The 16,157-nt window shown below is 39.7% G+C and overlaps 1 protein-coding gene across 1 annotated transcript; it reads left to right on the plus strand.

Annotated features, from left to right (window-relative positions):
- LOC105160151 lies at positions 1,041–3,014 on the plus strand. The gene is made up of 2 exons (XM_011077415.1): positions 1,041–1,696; positions 1,904–3,014. Exons 1-2 carry the CDS (start codon positions 1,041–1,043, stop codon positions 3,012–3,014), a joined length of 1,767 nt encoding a protein of 588 aa, XP_011075717.1.

Genomic DNA, 16,157 nt, shown 5'->3' on the forward strand with positions numbered 1-16,157 from the left:
GGCAAATGAAAATGGATGTTGGCAATAGAAATGTATCTTCAATTCTATGGGTTTCCACAAAAAAAAAAAAAAAATCCCAACACAATCAACATCGTGTACAGGACCAATTTCTTTTATTTCTGGAACATGCTTGAGTACAAGAATGAATGTGATGGGTATCTGCTGCAATATGCTAGGAAATGACAAAAACACCCTTCATTAAGGGTATTAATGTCCTTTCTCTAGAGGATCCGTGCCTCGTCTGTCGGGCGGGTCGTAGAGGACCCGACCCGATCCGAATAACAGCCTTGAAGACCCGGACAATCACAGTCGTCCGATCTGGATGCGAGCCAGTAGGATAAGGCAACGTGGCCCAGTGAACAGTATCCAGTTGTGCTCTATAAATGGACCCGAAATGCCGTAATTAAAGGTAACAGTTCTGCATTTATTGAGATCGAACTTTGTGATCGCTTACTTTTAACAGTTCTGCATTTATTGAGATCGAACTTTGTGATCGCTTACTTTTCTCTCGATCAACCTAACTTGAGCGTCGGAGGGTCATTGTCGGGGACGTGCCCAATGAGCTCATTGTTCTTGTCTTATTCTCAAGGAACCCAAAATCTGATCTTGGAGGAGTTAGCTATCTGTGACGAGTTCGTATATAGGGATCGGTGAATTGGTGTCGGATCAGTTGGCGTCGTCTGTGGGAACATCTAAGAAGTATCATCATGGAAGGTTCATCGAGGAGAAACGCCGGGGAAGAAGAGACGCCTAGGAAAGGAGGACCTATGATACAAATAACAAAAGATGAATTGCAAAGAATGATAGAAGAAGCGAGTCGGAATACTATTGTATAATATGAGAGAAGAACTGCGACCCTAGTAGTCAAAGAAACTGCTAGGAGGCAACTATTCAAAAATACTGAGCCCCGTAGAGAGTCGAGGGAGCATAGTGAGCAGGAACGCCGGAGTAAACGACCGGCTTCATCGGAAGCTGGACCCAGCAGTCATATTCGAACAAAGAGAAGAGAGCCTGTGATATCGCGGGCAGAGGTCGAGAGCATGGGAAGACAGATAGAGAGCTTGAACAAACAAATCGATGAGTTGAAGAAACGAGGAGAGATAGTCTCACACAACAAGAATTCCCCTTTCAGTAATGACATTTTGGTTCAAACGGTCGAACCGGGTTTTAGAGTACCTGATTTGCAGAGGTACGATGGAATGAAGGATTCGCAGGAGCATGTGGCTGCATTTGAAATGGTGATGAACTTATACAGACAACCGGGTCCTATCATGGCAAAATTGTTCGCAACTACGCTCACGGGAAAGGCACAAGAATGGTTCACAAATTTGCCCCGGGGAAGCATTGAATCTTATGAACAGCTGGTACAAAAGTTCAATTTTCATTTTGCGAGCAAAAAGAAACAGAAGAGGTCGGCAACCCATCTGTTCAACATCCGACAGAGGGAAGAGGAGTCCTTGAAGAACTTCATGGGGAGGTTCAATAATGAGACGTTGGAGGTGCAAGAATTGAGGATTGACATGATCGTAAGTATTTTCATTCACGGGTTGAGGAAAGGTCCCTTCACATCTGCGCTCGCACGCGACCCTTTGGGGGATGTTGAGCAGTTAATGGCTTTAGCTCAGAAGTACATAGACGAGGAAGAGGTGAACGCGATGATGGATTCTGAACGAAGAGAGCGCGAACACACGTACAGGTAACCGAGGTATGCCAGAGAAGGGGGAAGCAGGATAAAAAATGATAAACCCAAGGAACCAAAATACCAACCCAAATACAACAACTACACTCCGTTGGCTATGTCGCGAGAGAAAACCTTGATGATGGTCGAAAATGCAGACGTTCTGAAATGGCCAAGGCACACCAGGTATGCCCCCTCTAAAAAATTTTCTAACAAATATTGCAGATTTCATCGTGAGAGGGGGCACAACACGGAGGAATGTTTCCAACCTACGGACGAGATTGAGAGGTTGGTTAGACAGGGATACTTCCAGGATCGAATTCCCCAAAACTGCAAGATTAGTAAGGAGACGAGGAGGAGTAGGTCGAGAAGCCGGGATCGAAATCCTGGCCCTTCAAAAATGAAAAAAGTCCCACCTAGCGGGAACAATGCACCAACCAAAGGGGTGATCTACACCATTGTAGGGGGCTCGAGTTCGGGTGATTCGAGCAGGACCAGGAAGAGATGTTCTAGAACCATGAGCTCGGGCAGAGGAAGAGAGTTCGTGCTAAAAGTTGAAGAGGAAGAAGCCATTTCCTTTGACAGCTCAGACAAGCCAGAAGAAAGCGGAGATATGAATGATCCAATGGTCATCCGGTTGGACATAACAAATTTCACTATTCACAAGGTGTTGGTAGACAATGGCAGTTCCGCGGACATCATCTTCGAAAGCGTGGTTGACAAGATGGGTCTAGAGAATGCTCGGTTGGAACCGGTGAAGACTCCACTGGTCAGTTTTGGGGGGAGCGAAGTAACCTCTTTTGGAACGATCAAGCTGCCCGTGTGCATGGGAGATGAGCCTAAGAGAAAAACCTTGATGGTTAAATTTCTGGTAGTAGATACTCCGTTCTCTTACAACGTTATCCTGGGTAGACCGAGCCTGAATTCATTCCGAGCAGTCATTTCCACTTATCACATGAAGATGAAGTTCCCCATAGAGCACGGGATTGGAGAGGTGTCATGCGACCGAAAGGAGGCTAAAAAATGCTACAAGTTATCACTGAAAGGGGAGTCCGAACAGAAGAAAAGGAAGATCAAGGAAGATGCTGAACCTCGACCCTATGAGGCAGAACACTTGAAGCCCAGCGGTGAATATAAGGTTGTGCAGCTCGTGCCTGAAGAACCCGACAAAACTACCAGAATTGGGGCGAACATGGATAGAGAGATGGCCATGATAGATTTTTTGAGAAAGAACATAGACGTGTTCGCGTGGAATCCTTCGAATTTTACAGGGATCGACCCAGAGGTCATTGTGCATCGTTTGAACATCGACCTGGGGGCCCGACCTGTACAATAGAAGAAGAGGTCGTTTGGGAATGATAAGAAGGAAATCATCAGACAGGAGGTCGAGAAATTGCTTAAAGCCGGGTATGTGTCTGAAATTCAGTATACGAATTGACTTTCTAACGTGGTGCTTGTCCCCAAATCATCGGGGAAATGGCGCATGTGTGTTGATTTCACAGATCTGAATAAAGCCTGTCCAAAGGACCCATACCCCCTACCGAGGATCGATATGTGGTAGACTCAATAGCCAGGTTTGAAATGTTTTCCATGATGGACGCCTATCAGGGGTATCATCAAATCCACATGGCCGAGGATGACAGAGATAAGACCTCATTCATCACTGACAAGGGGATCTATTGCTACAACATTATGTCATTCGGTCTGAAAAATGCGGGCGCAACATATCAACGACTGGTTAACAAGATGTTTGGTGACCTGCTGGGAAAAACAATGGAAGTATACGTTGATGATATGCTGGTCAAAAGCAGGAGATCGCAGGATCACCTTGAGGACCTCGCACAAGCGTTCAGTATAATGAGGTCGTACGGAATGAAACTGAATGCAGACAAGTGCACCTTTGGAGTAGGAGGCGGAAAATTTCTAGGGTACATGGTTAGCGAACGAGCAATTGAGGCGAACCCGAAAAAGATCCAAGCCATAATGAACTTGTGATCACCAACTACGATCAAAGAGGTGCATAAGCTAACTGGAAAGATCGCATCATTGAGCAGGTTTATTTCTCGATCGGCAGATAGAAGCCTACCTTTCTTCAAGATTTTCAGGAAATCAAAAAACTTCGCATGGACTGAGGAATGCGAGAAAGCGCTACAAGAGTTAAAGGAGTATCTGACAAAACCCCACCTACTAGCAAATCCAAAGGAAGGAGAAACCCTGTTCTTGTACTTAGGCATATCGGAGAATGCAGTCAGTTCGGTTTTGGTGCGGGAAGAAGCCGGTAATCAGAATCCAATATATTATGTTAGCAAGATGCTCCAAGGCACTGAATCGAAGTATTCAGAGATAGAAAAGTTAGCGCTCGCCTTAGTAGTAACGGCTCGAAAGTTGCGAGCTTACTTTCAATCGCACAAAGTGGTGGTATTGACAAATTACCCCCTAAAACATGTGATGTCGCGACTCGAGGCCTCAGGCCGATTGATCAAATGGGCTGTCAAATTGGGACAGTATGACGTTGACTATCAGCCCAGGACTACACAGAAAGCACAGGTGCTGGCAGACTTTGTGACGGAGCTATCTAGCGACTTGAAATCACCTCTAGCTGCTGAAGAGCAGGGCTCGAAATGGATGTTGCATGTGGATGGTTCCTCAAATGCCAACAATGGAGGAGCGGGCATATTGATTCAAGGGCCCAAGGGAGTAGAGATCGAGGTGGCAGCTCGCTTGTCTTATCCTGTAACCAATAATGAGGCAAAATATGAAGCACTCATCTTGGGATTAGAACTTGCATATGAAGCCGAGGCCAGAGACCTGGAGGTTTTCACAGATTCTCAATTAATTGCATTGCAAATTGAAGGAACGTACGAAACTAGGGAAAGGATGATGACATCTTACAAGGAGATCGTACAAAAATTAATGAGCAAATTTAACAAATGTTCTATTTTACAGGTGCCTAGAATAGAAAACGACATTTAACAAATGTTCTATTTTACAGGTGCCTAGAATAGAAAACGACAAAGCGGATGCCTTATCCAAATTTGGGGCCGCAATGGATGGGATTAGAGATCGCGAAATAACAGCGTTGGTGCATGAGCGATCAGCCCTAGCGAGCAGAATGGAGGTGCAAGTAGTCTCCGAAGCCGAGTCGTGGAAGGATGAAATCATTAAATACTTGGAGAACAACATCTTGCCTACCGATCCCGTCGCGGCGAAAAGAGTGAAATTTCGAGCTACACGATTCACTATGTTGTCGGGGCAACTGTACAAGCGAACACTGGATGGGCCTCTCCTGAAATGCTTAGACGAGGAGAGAGCCTTGTACTTGATGCGCGAAATCCATGAAGGGAGCTGTGGGAACCATTCAGGTGTGAGATTGCTGGCTCAGAAGATCATACGACAGGGGTATTTCTGGCCCATATTGGTCATAGATTCCAAGGAGCTGGTGAAGAAGTGCGAAAGCTGACAGAAATATGCATCTCTGATACACCAACCAGCGACCTCAATAGAGCCGATCAAAATAGCTTGTCCGTTCGACCAGTGGGGAATAGACATCGTGGGACCTTTCCCCCTACACAAGCTCAAAAGAAATTCATCATTGTAGCGGTTGAATACTTCTCTAAGTGGGTCGAAGCGGAGGCCGTGGCCAAGATATCCGAGAGAGAAGTCATTAACTTCATTTGGAAGAACATCATCTGCAGGTTCGGAAAACCCAGAATTTTAATTTCTGATAATGGCACCCAATTTCAGGGAAGAAAGATTACAGAATAGTGCAAGGAGCTCAAGATCGAACAGCACTTCACGGCGGTCGCGAATCCGCAGGCCAATGGGCAGACGGAGATGACTAACAAAACGATCCTGCAACACTTGAAAACACGACTAGAAAATAAAGGATCATGGGTAGACGAACTGGCAGGAGTTCTATGGGCTTACCGCACAACTCCGCGAACTGCTACAGGCGAGACCCCATTTTTCCTAGTATACAGGACGGATGCTATAATTCCTGCGGAGGTAGGAGAGGAGTCCCAACGGATCGCATCTTACGACCCTAGTTCTAACCAAGGTGAGCAGAATTTCGACCTTACAGTGATCGAAGAGAAGAGAGATGCGGCATACGCCCGAATCTTGCACCACAAGGGGTTAATGATGAAAAATCATGATCGAAGGGTTTGACCAAGGCAACTACAAGTGGGAGATCTCGTGTTAAATAAAGTGGAGGCCTCCAAACAAGTTGGAAAATTGGAACCGCCATGGGAGGGGCCATACAAAGTGATCGAGATCAGGAAAAAAGGTACGTACAAGTTGCAAGATATGCAGAGACGAAACTTGCCGCGACCATGGAATATCCAGAACTTGAAAAAGTTCTATGCGTGAAGGGAGATTGCATTTATGGAGCCTGTGAAAGGCCGTCAACTAGCTGGAGAGCACTTATCATGGAGCCTGTGAAAGGCCATCAACTGCGGAGAGATAGCATTTAAGGAGCCTATGAAAGGCCATCAACTGCGGAGAGGTCGCATTTAAGGAGCTTGTGAAAGGTCATCAACTGCGGAGAGATCGCATTTCTGATGCCTGTGAAAGGCCAATCAACCGTCCAAAGACACCTAAAGAAGCCTGTGAAAGGCCATCAACTGCGGAGAGGTCGCATTTCTGGTGCCTATGAAAGGCCAATCAACCGTCCGAGGACACCTAAAGGAGCCTATGAAAGCCACCAAATACGAAGATCGCATTAATGGAGTCAGTTTGAAAGTTCACATCCAAGGTTAGGAAGGTCGCATTTTTTGTATTAGAATCAGTCATTAATACATATGATAATATCTGAAAGAACTTGTACATAGTGTAATCCCTTTTTGTAATCCCTTTTGAGAAATTCCAAGAAGCCAATTTGTCTTTTCGTGTTACATTGATTCAAAAATTATGCTTATCTTATGCTTGGTATTACCTATTGTCGAATTCTTCAAAACGCCACACGCCAACTAAAAAAGAGGCGTTCAACAAACTGCAATATGAAAAAGACGCAGCCTGCAGTGCGATCTGAAAAAGATGTACTTCACACGCCAACTGAAAAAGAGGCGTTCAACAAACTGCGATTTGAAAAAGATGCACTTCACACGCCAACTGAAAAAGAGGCGTTCAACAAACTGCGATTTGAAAAAGACGCAGCCTGCAGTGCGATCTGAAAAAGAGGCGTTCAACAAGAACACACACTATCTGAGAAAAAAGAGCACCCGAGGAAGAACGATGAGAAGTAAAAGGCATCAATACACGAGCTGTCAAAAGATCTATTCTTTGATTAATGAAGCATCATGTACAGGACAACATAAAAAAATCATGCCCTTCAAAACCAGCCGTAAAAAAATTACAAGTATGTCATTGACAAGTGTATCAATAAGAATTGTCTAAATGAACCAAACCCCTAATTACATCAGTCGTCGGCTTCTAGCTCCTCCCTCAAAGCTGCAAACTTATCCTCCTCAAGATCGGGTTCATCAGGATAGGGTTGAAGGTCGCCATCGAGCGTGATATCCATTTGACTGCGGTTAAAAGACTCTTGAAATCCACCAAGTTTCTCAATTTGAGCCTCACACGTCTTATAGCCTTTGGTGAAAGAGTCAACAGACTTGATCTCAACAGTAGTCTTGAAAGTGTCCGTCTTCAAGAAGTCGCGGACAACAGCCATACGGGAGCTCGCTAAAATCTGGTGATGCTCTTCCAGTGAAATGCGACCGGCCTGGCCTTCATCAAATCCCTTCTTATGGCCCTCGACCAGCCTGACCTCCTTGCCAGCCTCAAAACCTTCTTTCCGACCTTCTGATAGGGCGACCTCCTTGTCCTTGTTAGCAGCTGCAAGCTCACCCTTCCAAAACCCGGAGTTTCTCGAGCAAAGTCTGCATCTCCTCCACAAGAGCTCAATCCGTTCTATCCCTATCAGCCAGTTGTGCTTGGAGCTCCTTCACCTTCCTATCGGACAAAATGTGGTTTTTGCGATAGGTCGTGCATTTCATGGATAGGCTTCGGAAGAACGTCAATACCTGCAATATTGATCAAAATTGTTTAGAGTCGAATACCAAATCTGCAGTAAAAAATATGAGATTACTTGTAGCTGAGCATGAAACCCATATTCCCCGACCCTGACGGGATTGTTTGCTACTAAGGAGCTCTGATCATGGAGAGAGGTGAAAGAGTCGTACAGCTCGAAGGACTCCCCTTCTGTGTTTGAGAAAAGGACAGAACTAGAAGAGTTGTTCCCCCTCGGAGCCATCCAATCACCCTTCTGTTCAGACGGATGGGGTTGATCGCCTCTCAGTGCCTCCCTGGTCTCTTCCCAGCAAGAGGCAAGTTGTTCTAACCGCAGAAACCTTTCGTGCTCATCTGCCTGTTCGGCCTTAACTACAGCTTCCTTGGCCATCCTGCTCAATGATTTGGATCGATGGGACTTTGAGGGTTTTGAAGACCCAGAAGGTTCTGTTGGCTCTTTATCTCTCGCCTCATCCCCATGCCCGTGCTTGTGCGAAGCCCGCTTCTGTTTTTTCTTTTCTCCACTATCACGGTCGTGCTTCTCAGGTTCACCCCCCTGATCGCCACTCAGATCGTCGAGATTCAGTTCTTTGTCAGAAGAGTTGTATCCGTGCAGAGGAAGAGGGGGGGTCTTCTCGCTGTTGACCTGAATAGGATGATGGTCAGCAGGGCTCGCAGGCACATGGGCTCGCGAAGGGGCTTGTATAGGTGAGCTCAAAGGGGGATCTACAGGAGGTGCGACCTGCTTCCCCTTGGCCTTCATCTTATTTTCGGCCGCCTTCAACCGTAGAGCGTAACGAGAGCTCATGATTATACTATCTGCAAAACAGAGGTATGTAAGAGAACTCAAACAGAATGATAAGGTGATGCGTCGTACGAGAAAAAGAGATCACCTAAAGACTCTTCGACGTGGAGGGGCGTTGGAGATAGCCCAGACAGTCGCAAAACCTTCTCAGTGAGAAGCTTCTTGGGGTCGTACTTATAAGAGGTTAAACTATTTATTTGATCGCCCTCCAGCCCCCCTCCACTTGTCTTGGGAACAGGTTTATATTTACTCCATTCCATTTTAAAAGGCCAAATACGGGTTGGTGGTCGAACAATTGTAACCAGGCCCCTAAGTTCGATTGTAAAGTACTCAAATATCTACAGTCAGGCTTGGTAGAAAGGTAGAAGAAACCCCTATCACCTGATCGTTTGGAAGTGGTGAAAGAGTATAAACTCCAGAAGTTATCAAAACTGGGTTCAACACCCAAATATTGTATTATTACAACAAAAAGAACAATATGAGTAATATAGTTGGGAGAAATCTGCATAGGGCTTATCTCCAGTTTATTCAAAATTGCGGATAGAGGAGGAGCTAAAGGGAACCTCAACCCGGCGTCAAGATGTTTTGCGGATAGAGGAGGAGCTAAAGGGAACCTCAACCCGGCGTCAAGATGTTTGATAGAAAAGGCACAGAAACCAGGGGGAGGACGGTGCATGCGATCGAAAGCCCTACGAATGATAATCTCGTACTCAGGGGGTATGTAATATTTTTCCCTAATCTTGCAAATAGGGGTTCTGACACTACTGACTACAGCTTCCCAAGGATTCCTAGCGAGCCTATCTTGGAATTTTTCAAGGGTAGAAGGCCCAGCTTGTTTATCAAGAGTTTTGAAAATCTAGAACTTTTTGTTCCTTTTTGGAGAGGTAGAAAAGGAACCATGAGCAGACCCAGAAGGGGTCGCAGACGACCCGGAGCCAGAGCTCGAACCAGAATTTGAACTAAAGCTGGAAGACATCGTACCTTAGAACAGGATGGCTCTGGAAGCTGCAGATCGAGCGCGAACTCGAAGTTATAAGCACTGGTCGCTAAAGCTTATGTGTGGGGCGGGGGAAAATGTTTGAATGAATCGTGTATTTATAGGTTCACTTTTCTGGGGAAGCGCGCCACAGACAAGGTCACCGGATGATGCCACGTGTCCGCCAGAAGTGCGAGATTGATGGATGCGACCATTCTACTTCTTCAAAAGCAATAAATTGCACTTTGAATAACTGAGGGACTAATGATGGGTATCTGCTGCAATATGCTAGGAAATGACAAAAGCACCCTTCATTAAGGGTATTAATGTCCTTTCGCTAGAGGATCCGCACCTCTTCTGTCGGGCGGGTCACAGAGGACCCGACCCGATCCGAATAACAGCCTTGAAGACCCGGACAATCACAGCCGTCCGATCTGGATGCGAGCCAATAGGATAAGGCCACGTGGCCCAGTCAACAGTATCCAGTTGTGCTCTATAAATAGACCCGAAACGCCGTAATTAAAGGTAACTGTTCTGCATCTATTGAGATCGAACTTTGTGATCGCTTACTCTTCTCTCGATCAACCTAACTTGAGCGTCGTAGGGTCATTGTCGGGGACGTGCCTAACGAGCTCATTGTTCTTGTCTTATTCTCATAGAACCCAAAATCTGATCTTGTAGGAGTTAGCTATCTGTGATGAGTTCGTATATAGGGATCGCTGAATTCGAGCTGGATCAGAATGGATGTCCCAACCTTCTGTGCCATAACATTCTATTACAAATTTGAGATGTAAAGCAAGTATTTTTTTAGCTTGATGTATGAATCAATGATAGTGGAATCGAATGAAGATTTGTCTAAGAAATACAAAATTGCCCAATTGTGTTCCTACGGCTAGAGCCCTTTTAGTCTTCTGATTCTAAAAAATGCAATGAGGTGAACAAAACAACACTTCAATAGATGAGGATAAACAAAGCTTAGGAACTGATAACAAATTAAACTTTAAAGGAAGGTACTAACAACACGACATTGAGTGCACAGTCTGTGTGACTGATTGAGTAGTACTGTCAAGCAAATGAACTAAGGTAGGGTGAAGCAAAGGTGAAAGATTATCAAGAATGCAAGTGGTAGCACACATGTGATTGGTTGCCCTCATATCTACAATCCAAGAGGATAAAATTTCAGCTCCATATCTAGCAACATTCGCCAGGTTTCCTTGTAGCTGATCAACCTGCATATTGCTCTTCATTAATCTGATTAACTCTTGTAACATATCCTCCTTATTATCATACTGGAGCACCCTTCTTAGGTCCAACTTCTGCTGCAAATCCTCTGACTGATCTTGCATATCGTTTTCTCTTGTCCATGTAGCTTAAAACATGTGTCCCTATTATGGCCTGTTTTATCACAATGCGTGCAACATTGTGTTCTTTCGTTAGCAACATATTTCTTCCTGTCAAATTTGGCTCCTCCTTGCACATACCGTTGTATTTTGAATGGTATCAGTTAGTTCCATGTCCACCTGTTTTTGTTTCTCAACACTCTATATCATTGCCGGCGTGGCTGCCGACTAGCTTGGGTCATCGTCTTCAAGCTTCAAGCTGTTGTTGCTGCTGCCACAATCGCGATAACTCACGACACAGTCGACCCCGAAATATTTCGCGATAGGCATATGGAATAGCAACACATAGGAAAATAACACTGGTGGATGGGCAAGGGAGGGAGTGGCCAGTTAAAATAACAGACAGGAATCTTGGCATCTTTGCTATGACTGCTGGATGGAGAAACTTTCTGATAGGCTACTAGGTGCTAATTGAAAGCACGATTTTGTTCGAGTTCATCCAGGGATCTGGCAATGCGATCAAAGTCCGAGTCCGAGAGAAGAGCAATCCTATCATGCAACTGAACTCATATATAGATGTTAGGAAGGTTTCGTAACTCAATGCAGTTAGTTCATTTTTTTTTTAATTATGCAGTGCTTTTATTTTTTTTATTTTTCAATCTCATAATTTAACAATTCATTCATAATAATAGTTTTTTGATAAATTACATCAACATCCTCTAAAATTTGACATAATTATAAATACATTTCTGTTAGATGAAAAACTACATTTACCCTCCTTGAGCTTTATTCTGTCTTCCATTTAACTCCACCTATAGGGTTCTGGTGAAATTATCACATGTTATTCTCAAAATACCCCTGATAAAAAAATTGACTATGATTTGACCAACTTTTTAGACGAAAATGCCCTTTGGACCTAATTATAATATTTTAAAATATTGAGGGGGTTAAATATTATGACGTCACATACTTTGTACTTAAATACAATATTTTAAGTTTTTTGCTAAAATAGCCATTTTTGTCCATTAAATATTGCGGGGATTATATTATATATTAGGTGAATTACATTCACACCCTTGAAGTTTAGTATAATTATAAATACATCCGTGTTAGATAGGTTATTACATTTACCCTCCTAGTACTATAAAAAAAAAAGACGAAATTTGGCACGGACAAGCAAATCGTTCCAATATGGAACGAGCTTTGGAACACATAAAGAACGGATATTAATAGATGACGTCATGATCCATATTTTTTAGGTTATAATTTTGGAACGGCCAAACCGTTCCAAAATGTGTTCCAAGAAAACAATTACAAGATCCGTTCTAAAGACCATTCCAACATAGTAACGGTTAATGGTTGGAACTGTGTTTAGAACACAAATAGTAACGGTTAATGGTTGGAACTGTGTTTAGAACACAATATTAGAATTAGGGACGGTCTCGCAACAGCCATTCCTATATGTGTGAAAATAGATATCCAAAAGATAACAGTTAGAAAATGTATTTCAAAATAAGATACAATTTAGAACAGTTTTAGTACACACTTAATTAATTATGCGAAAAAACCGTTTCAAGTTATGAGTTTTACTTAAGCAATAATGTGTTTCAAATACCATTCAAAAACCCCCTACAAATTGGAACTGTTTTTTTTTTTGTATTACTGAGACTGTTCCAAATGAAATACAACCACTATAATTCAATGGTAAAAAAAATCCTAAACCGTCCCAGTGACAGTTGCAAAATCTAAATTAATAGCTTTCTTTTTAAAAGCTAAATATGTGTTCCAGTAGCCATTTCAAAGACCATTTCAATGTTTCCTATATGTGTTCCTCTCTTTCCATTTAATCTCACTATCTTCTTCCATTCTTCTTATTTTCTCTCTATTTGACGAGGATTATAGGATTGAAGAAGACAATAATTATGATTGACAGTTCAGCATTTTTTAAAAAATATTGTGTATTTTAGATCCAACCGCATAGATTGTAGGTCATCATTGTATTTTACCGATAAAAAATTACAAATATTAGAAAATTACCGATAGTAATTTGTAAAAATAGTTGATCAGCTAATTTTGTGGACAATTTGCAAAATAAAAAATTATTTTTAAGAATAAAAAATAATATTTTTCTATTTAGGAACGGTCCAAAATTCAAATTACCATTCCAAATATCGTTCCCAACTTTGAACAGACTTTAATAAATATGTTCCTAAATACATTACAATATCCTAAATAAAAAAGGAGGAAAAATCAAAATATAGGAACGGTCAATTTATTTTAACCGTTCCAAAATCAGTTCCAAAAAATTTAATTTTGCACCAAATGAAAAGTGGAGGAAAAATCAAATTTAGGGACGATTTTTAAATAATTGACCGTTCCTAAGTTGAATTTAAATAAAATCTTGCCTAAATGTATGAAATGTCCATTCCTAAAATGATCTTAGAAAAATGGTTCCAATACCGTTCCTGAATATGTCCATAGATTCCTCATTCACTTTTCAATTATGATATCTCAAATTCCGGGACTCTGATTAATTCCAAACTTAAACGTATAACAATACTTTTCATGTGTGAATATATCTAGTGATCTGATCTAAAATCACATGTTCTCATGGACAGTTGCATTGCTTTTGGCCTTGATGGTTGTGTATAAAATACGATAACTCAGTAGCCGTATAACCAAAATGTCCAAAACTTCATCGAATGTAGTATTTTGTCGATTTAATAATATCCAATGGTCTTATAAGAATTTTAATGATCTGATTAGGCGATTCAAGACAATAGTATAAGATGCTATTTACATCTATGTAAGACTAACAATCTTATATATACAAATGTACTTGATCTTCTGAATATGTATCAATTTAATTCAAAGCATTACATGTTTTTAATGGCCTTAATTAATTTATGGTCTACTTTTTATGATCATTAACTTGTTTGGGATGATTTTTCTTATATTTTTTATTCTTCTGACTTTTTAGGAAAAATAATTTTGGCACAAAATTAAGAATGGTTTTTTCAAAAATAGGAACGATTTTGTTAAAAATGCTCTAAAACAACGTCATGTTTGGACTAAACGACATCGTTTTTGTTTCTAGGAACGATTGTAGGAACACATCGACCAACCGTTCCTAAATGAACCAAGAACACTTGACCAATGCTCATCAACTGAAACGACGTTGTTTTGGTTATTTGGAATGGTTTTTCAAAAAATACTCGTTCAAGAGCCCGTTCCAAAAGTAAATACATATACAACACTTAGCAAAATTTTATTTTCCTTCTATATTTTTTAAAAAGAATTCAAAAATTTTTCTTAATTATTTGAGATTTTCAAAAATTTTCTGTAATTTCTATTAATATTTTAATAATTTTATGTAATTTTTTAAAATTTTAATACATTTCTGAAATTTTAAAAAAATCACAACTTTTTGTAATTTTAATAATTTTCTATAATTATTAAAAATTGTAATAATTTTAGGTAATTTTAAAAATATTTAATTTTTTTTAAAATTTAACAATTTTCTGTAATTTTAACAATTTTCATGATTTTCTATTTTTTAAAAAAAATTTTGTGATTTTTGAAAAAGTTTTGTAAAAAAATTACTTTGATGTAATTTCTGCAATTATAGAAATGCATATCACATTGAAATTAATTATAATCTATTTTTGCTGAAATTATAATATTTTTGCGTAACGTTCCAAAACTAATTGTAATTTATGAAATTATTATGTAAATTTATGCAATTCTTATGTGTATTGTATCATATTGCAAAATTTTTTTGTGAAACTTGTTGTAGAGATGTGCAATTTATTGTATAATTAGGTTAATTGATGTAATATTATTTTTTACATGACATTAGCCCAATATTCCCAATAACATAATTTTTACATCATAATATAAATAATCAAAAAATTTGACCAATATATAATTTCAATAATAACATTATTTAAATAATAATGTAAAAATAATAACAAAAATTAGACCATTATTCCCAATTATAACATTTTTATATCATAATGTAAATAATCACAAAAATAGACCAATATACAAATCCCAATAATAACATTATTTAAATAAGAATATAAATAATCACAAAAAATAGACCAATATTCTCAATAATAATATTTTTACATAATAATATTAATAATCCCAAAAATTAAACCAATATTTGCAATAATAATATTATTTACATAACAATGTCAATAGTCACAAAAATTAGGCTAATATTCCCAATATTAACATTATTTACCTAACAATGTCAATAATCACAAAATTAAAAAATATTCCCAATAATAAAAACTTTACATAATAATGTCAATAATCACAAAAATTAGACTAATATTCGCAATAATAATATTATTTACATAACAATGTCAATAATCACAAAAATTAAGCTAATATTTAATATTCCCAATATTAACATTATTTACTTAACAATGTCAATATCACAAAATTAGAAAATATTACCAATAATAATATTTTTATATAATTATGTCAATAATAACAAAATTAAGCAATAATCCCAATAATAATATTATTTATAAAATAATGTCAACAATAACTAATATTATTTATAAAATAATGTCAACAATAACAAAATTAAGGTAATATTTCAAATTAAAATACAATAATATAATCATTAGAACTAGAACAAATTGAGGACAATATTTTCAAGAATTAATAATTATTTAAAAATATTTAATTCCTTTGTAACACTCGTACAAACACATCATGCATGCCTTTAAGCTTGTTTAGCCCATCAAGTGAATTTTGTTTGTAGAACTAGTTAGGTTTATCCATCTTCATCTGTCAACTAAAGACAATGTTTATAGAGAAAAAAATAGATAAACTTAAGTTGTACTATAGTGAAAAGTCCATGTGATAGACTAAACAAGCTTAAAGTAATGCTTGGCCGTTTGTATATGTGCACAAGAGAATTATGTTTTTAAGTTGTACTATAGTGAAAAGTCCATGTGATAGACTAAACAAGCTTAAAGTAATGCTTGGCCGTTTGTATATGTGCACAAGAGAATTATGTTTTTAAATAATTAATGAGTACAATAATCATAACTTCATGATAGTATTTTCGATGTGTAAGAATTAGTATATTATTTTTTATTTACATATTAATATCAATAATCACAAAAATTTAAACTAATAATTCTCAATAATTTGTTTAGATCATGTCTAGTGGTACGCCTCGGTGCCACGTGGTCGAGGACATGGTCGTGGTAGTGGCCGCGGTCGTGGCCCGCCATTTCCAGTAGCACCATCAGATGCTTAGGTTAGGGAAGCAGTCCTTCGACCACCCCCACCACCTGACACGACCACACCGTCCTCAGCCTCTCA

The sequence above is a fragment of the Sesamum indicum genome, linkage group LG4 (assembly GCF_000512975.1).
Source record: "Sesamum indicum cultivar Zhongzhi No. 13 linkage group LG4, S_indicum_v1.0, whole genome shotgun sequence".
Classification (NCBI taxonomy): domain Eukaryota; kingdom Viridiplantae; phylum Streptophyta; class Magnoliopsida; order Lamiales; family Pedaliaceae; genus Sesamum; species Sesamum indicum.

Excerpts from the sequence above, each read along its gene's own strand:
- LOC105160151 (XM_011077415.1), top strand. The coding sequence starts at position 1,041 with ATGGGAAGACAGATAGAGAGCTTGAACAAACAAATCGATGAGTTGAAG. Across the intron at positions 1,697-1,903 it reads GAGCGCGAACACACGTACAG|ATTTCATCGTGAGAGGGGGC; the intron begins GTAACCGAGGTA and ends CAAATATTGCAG.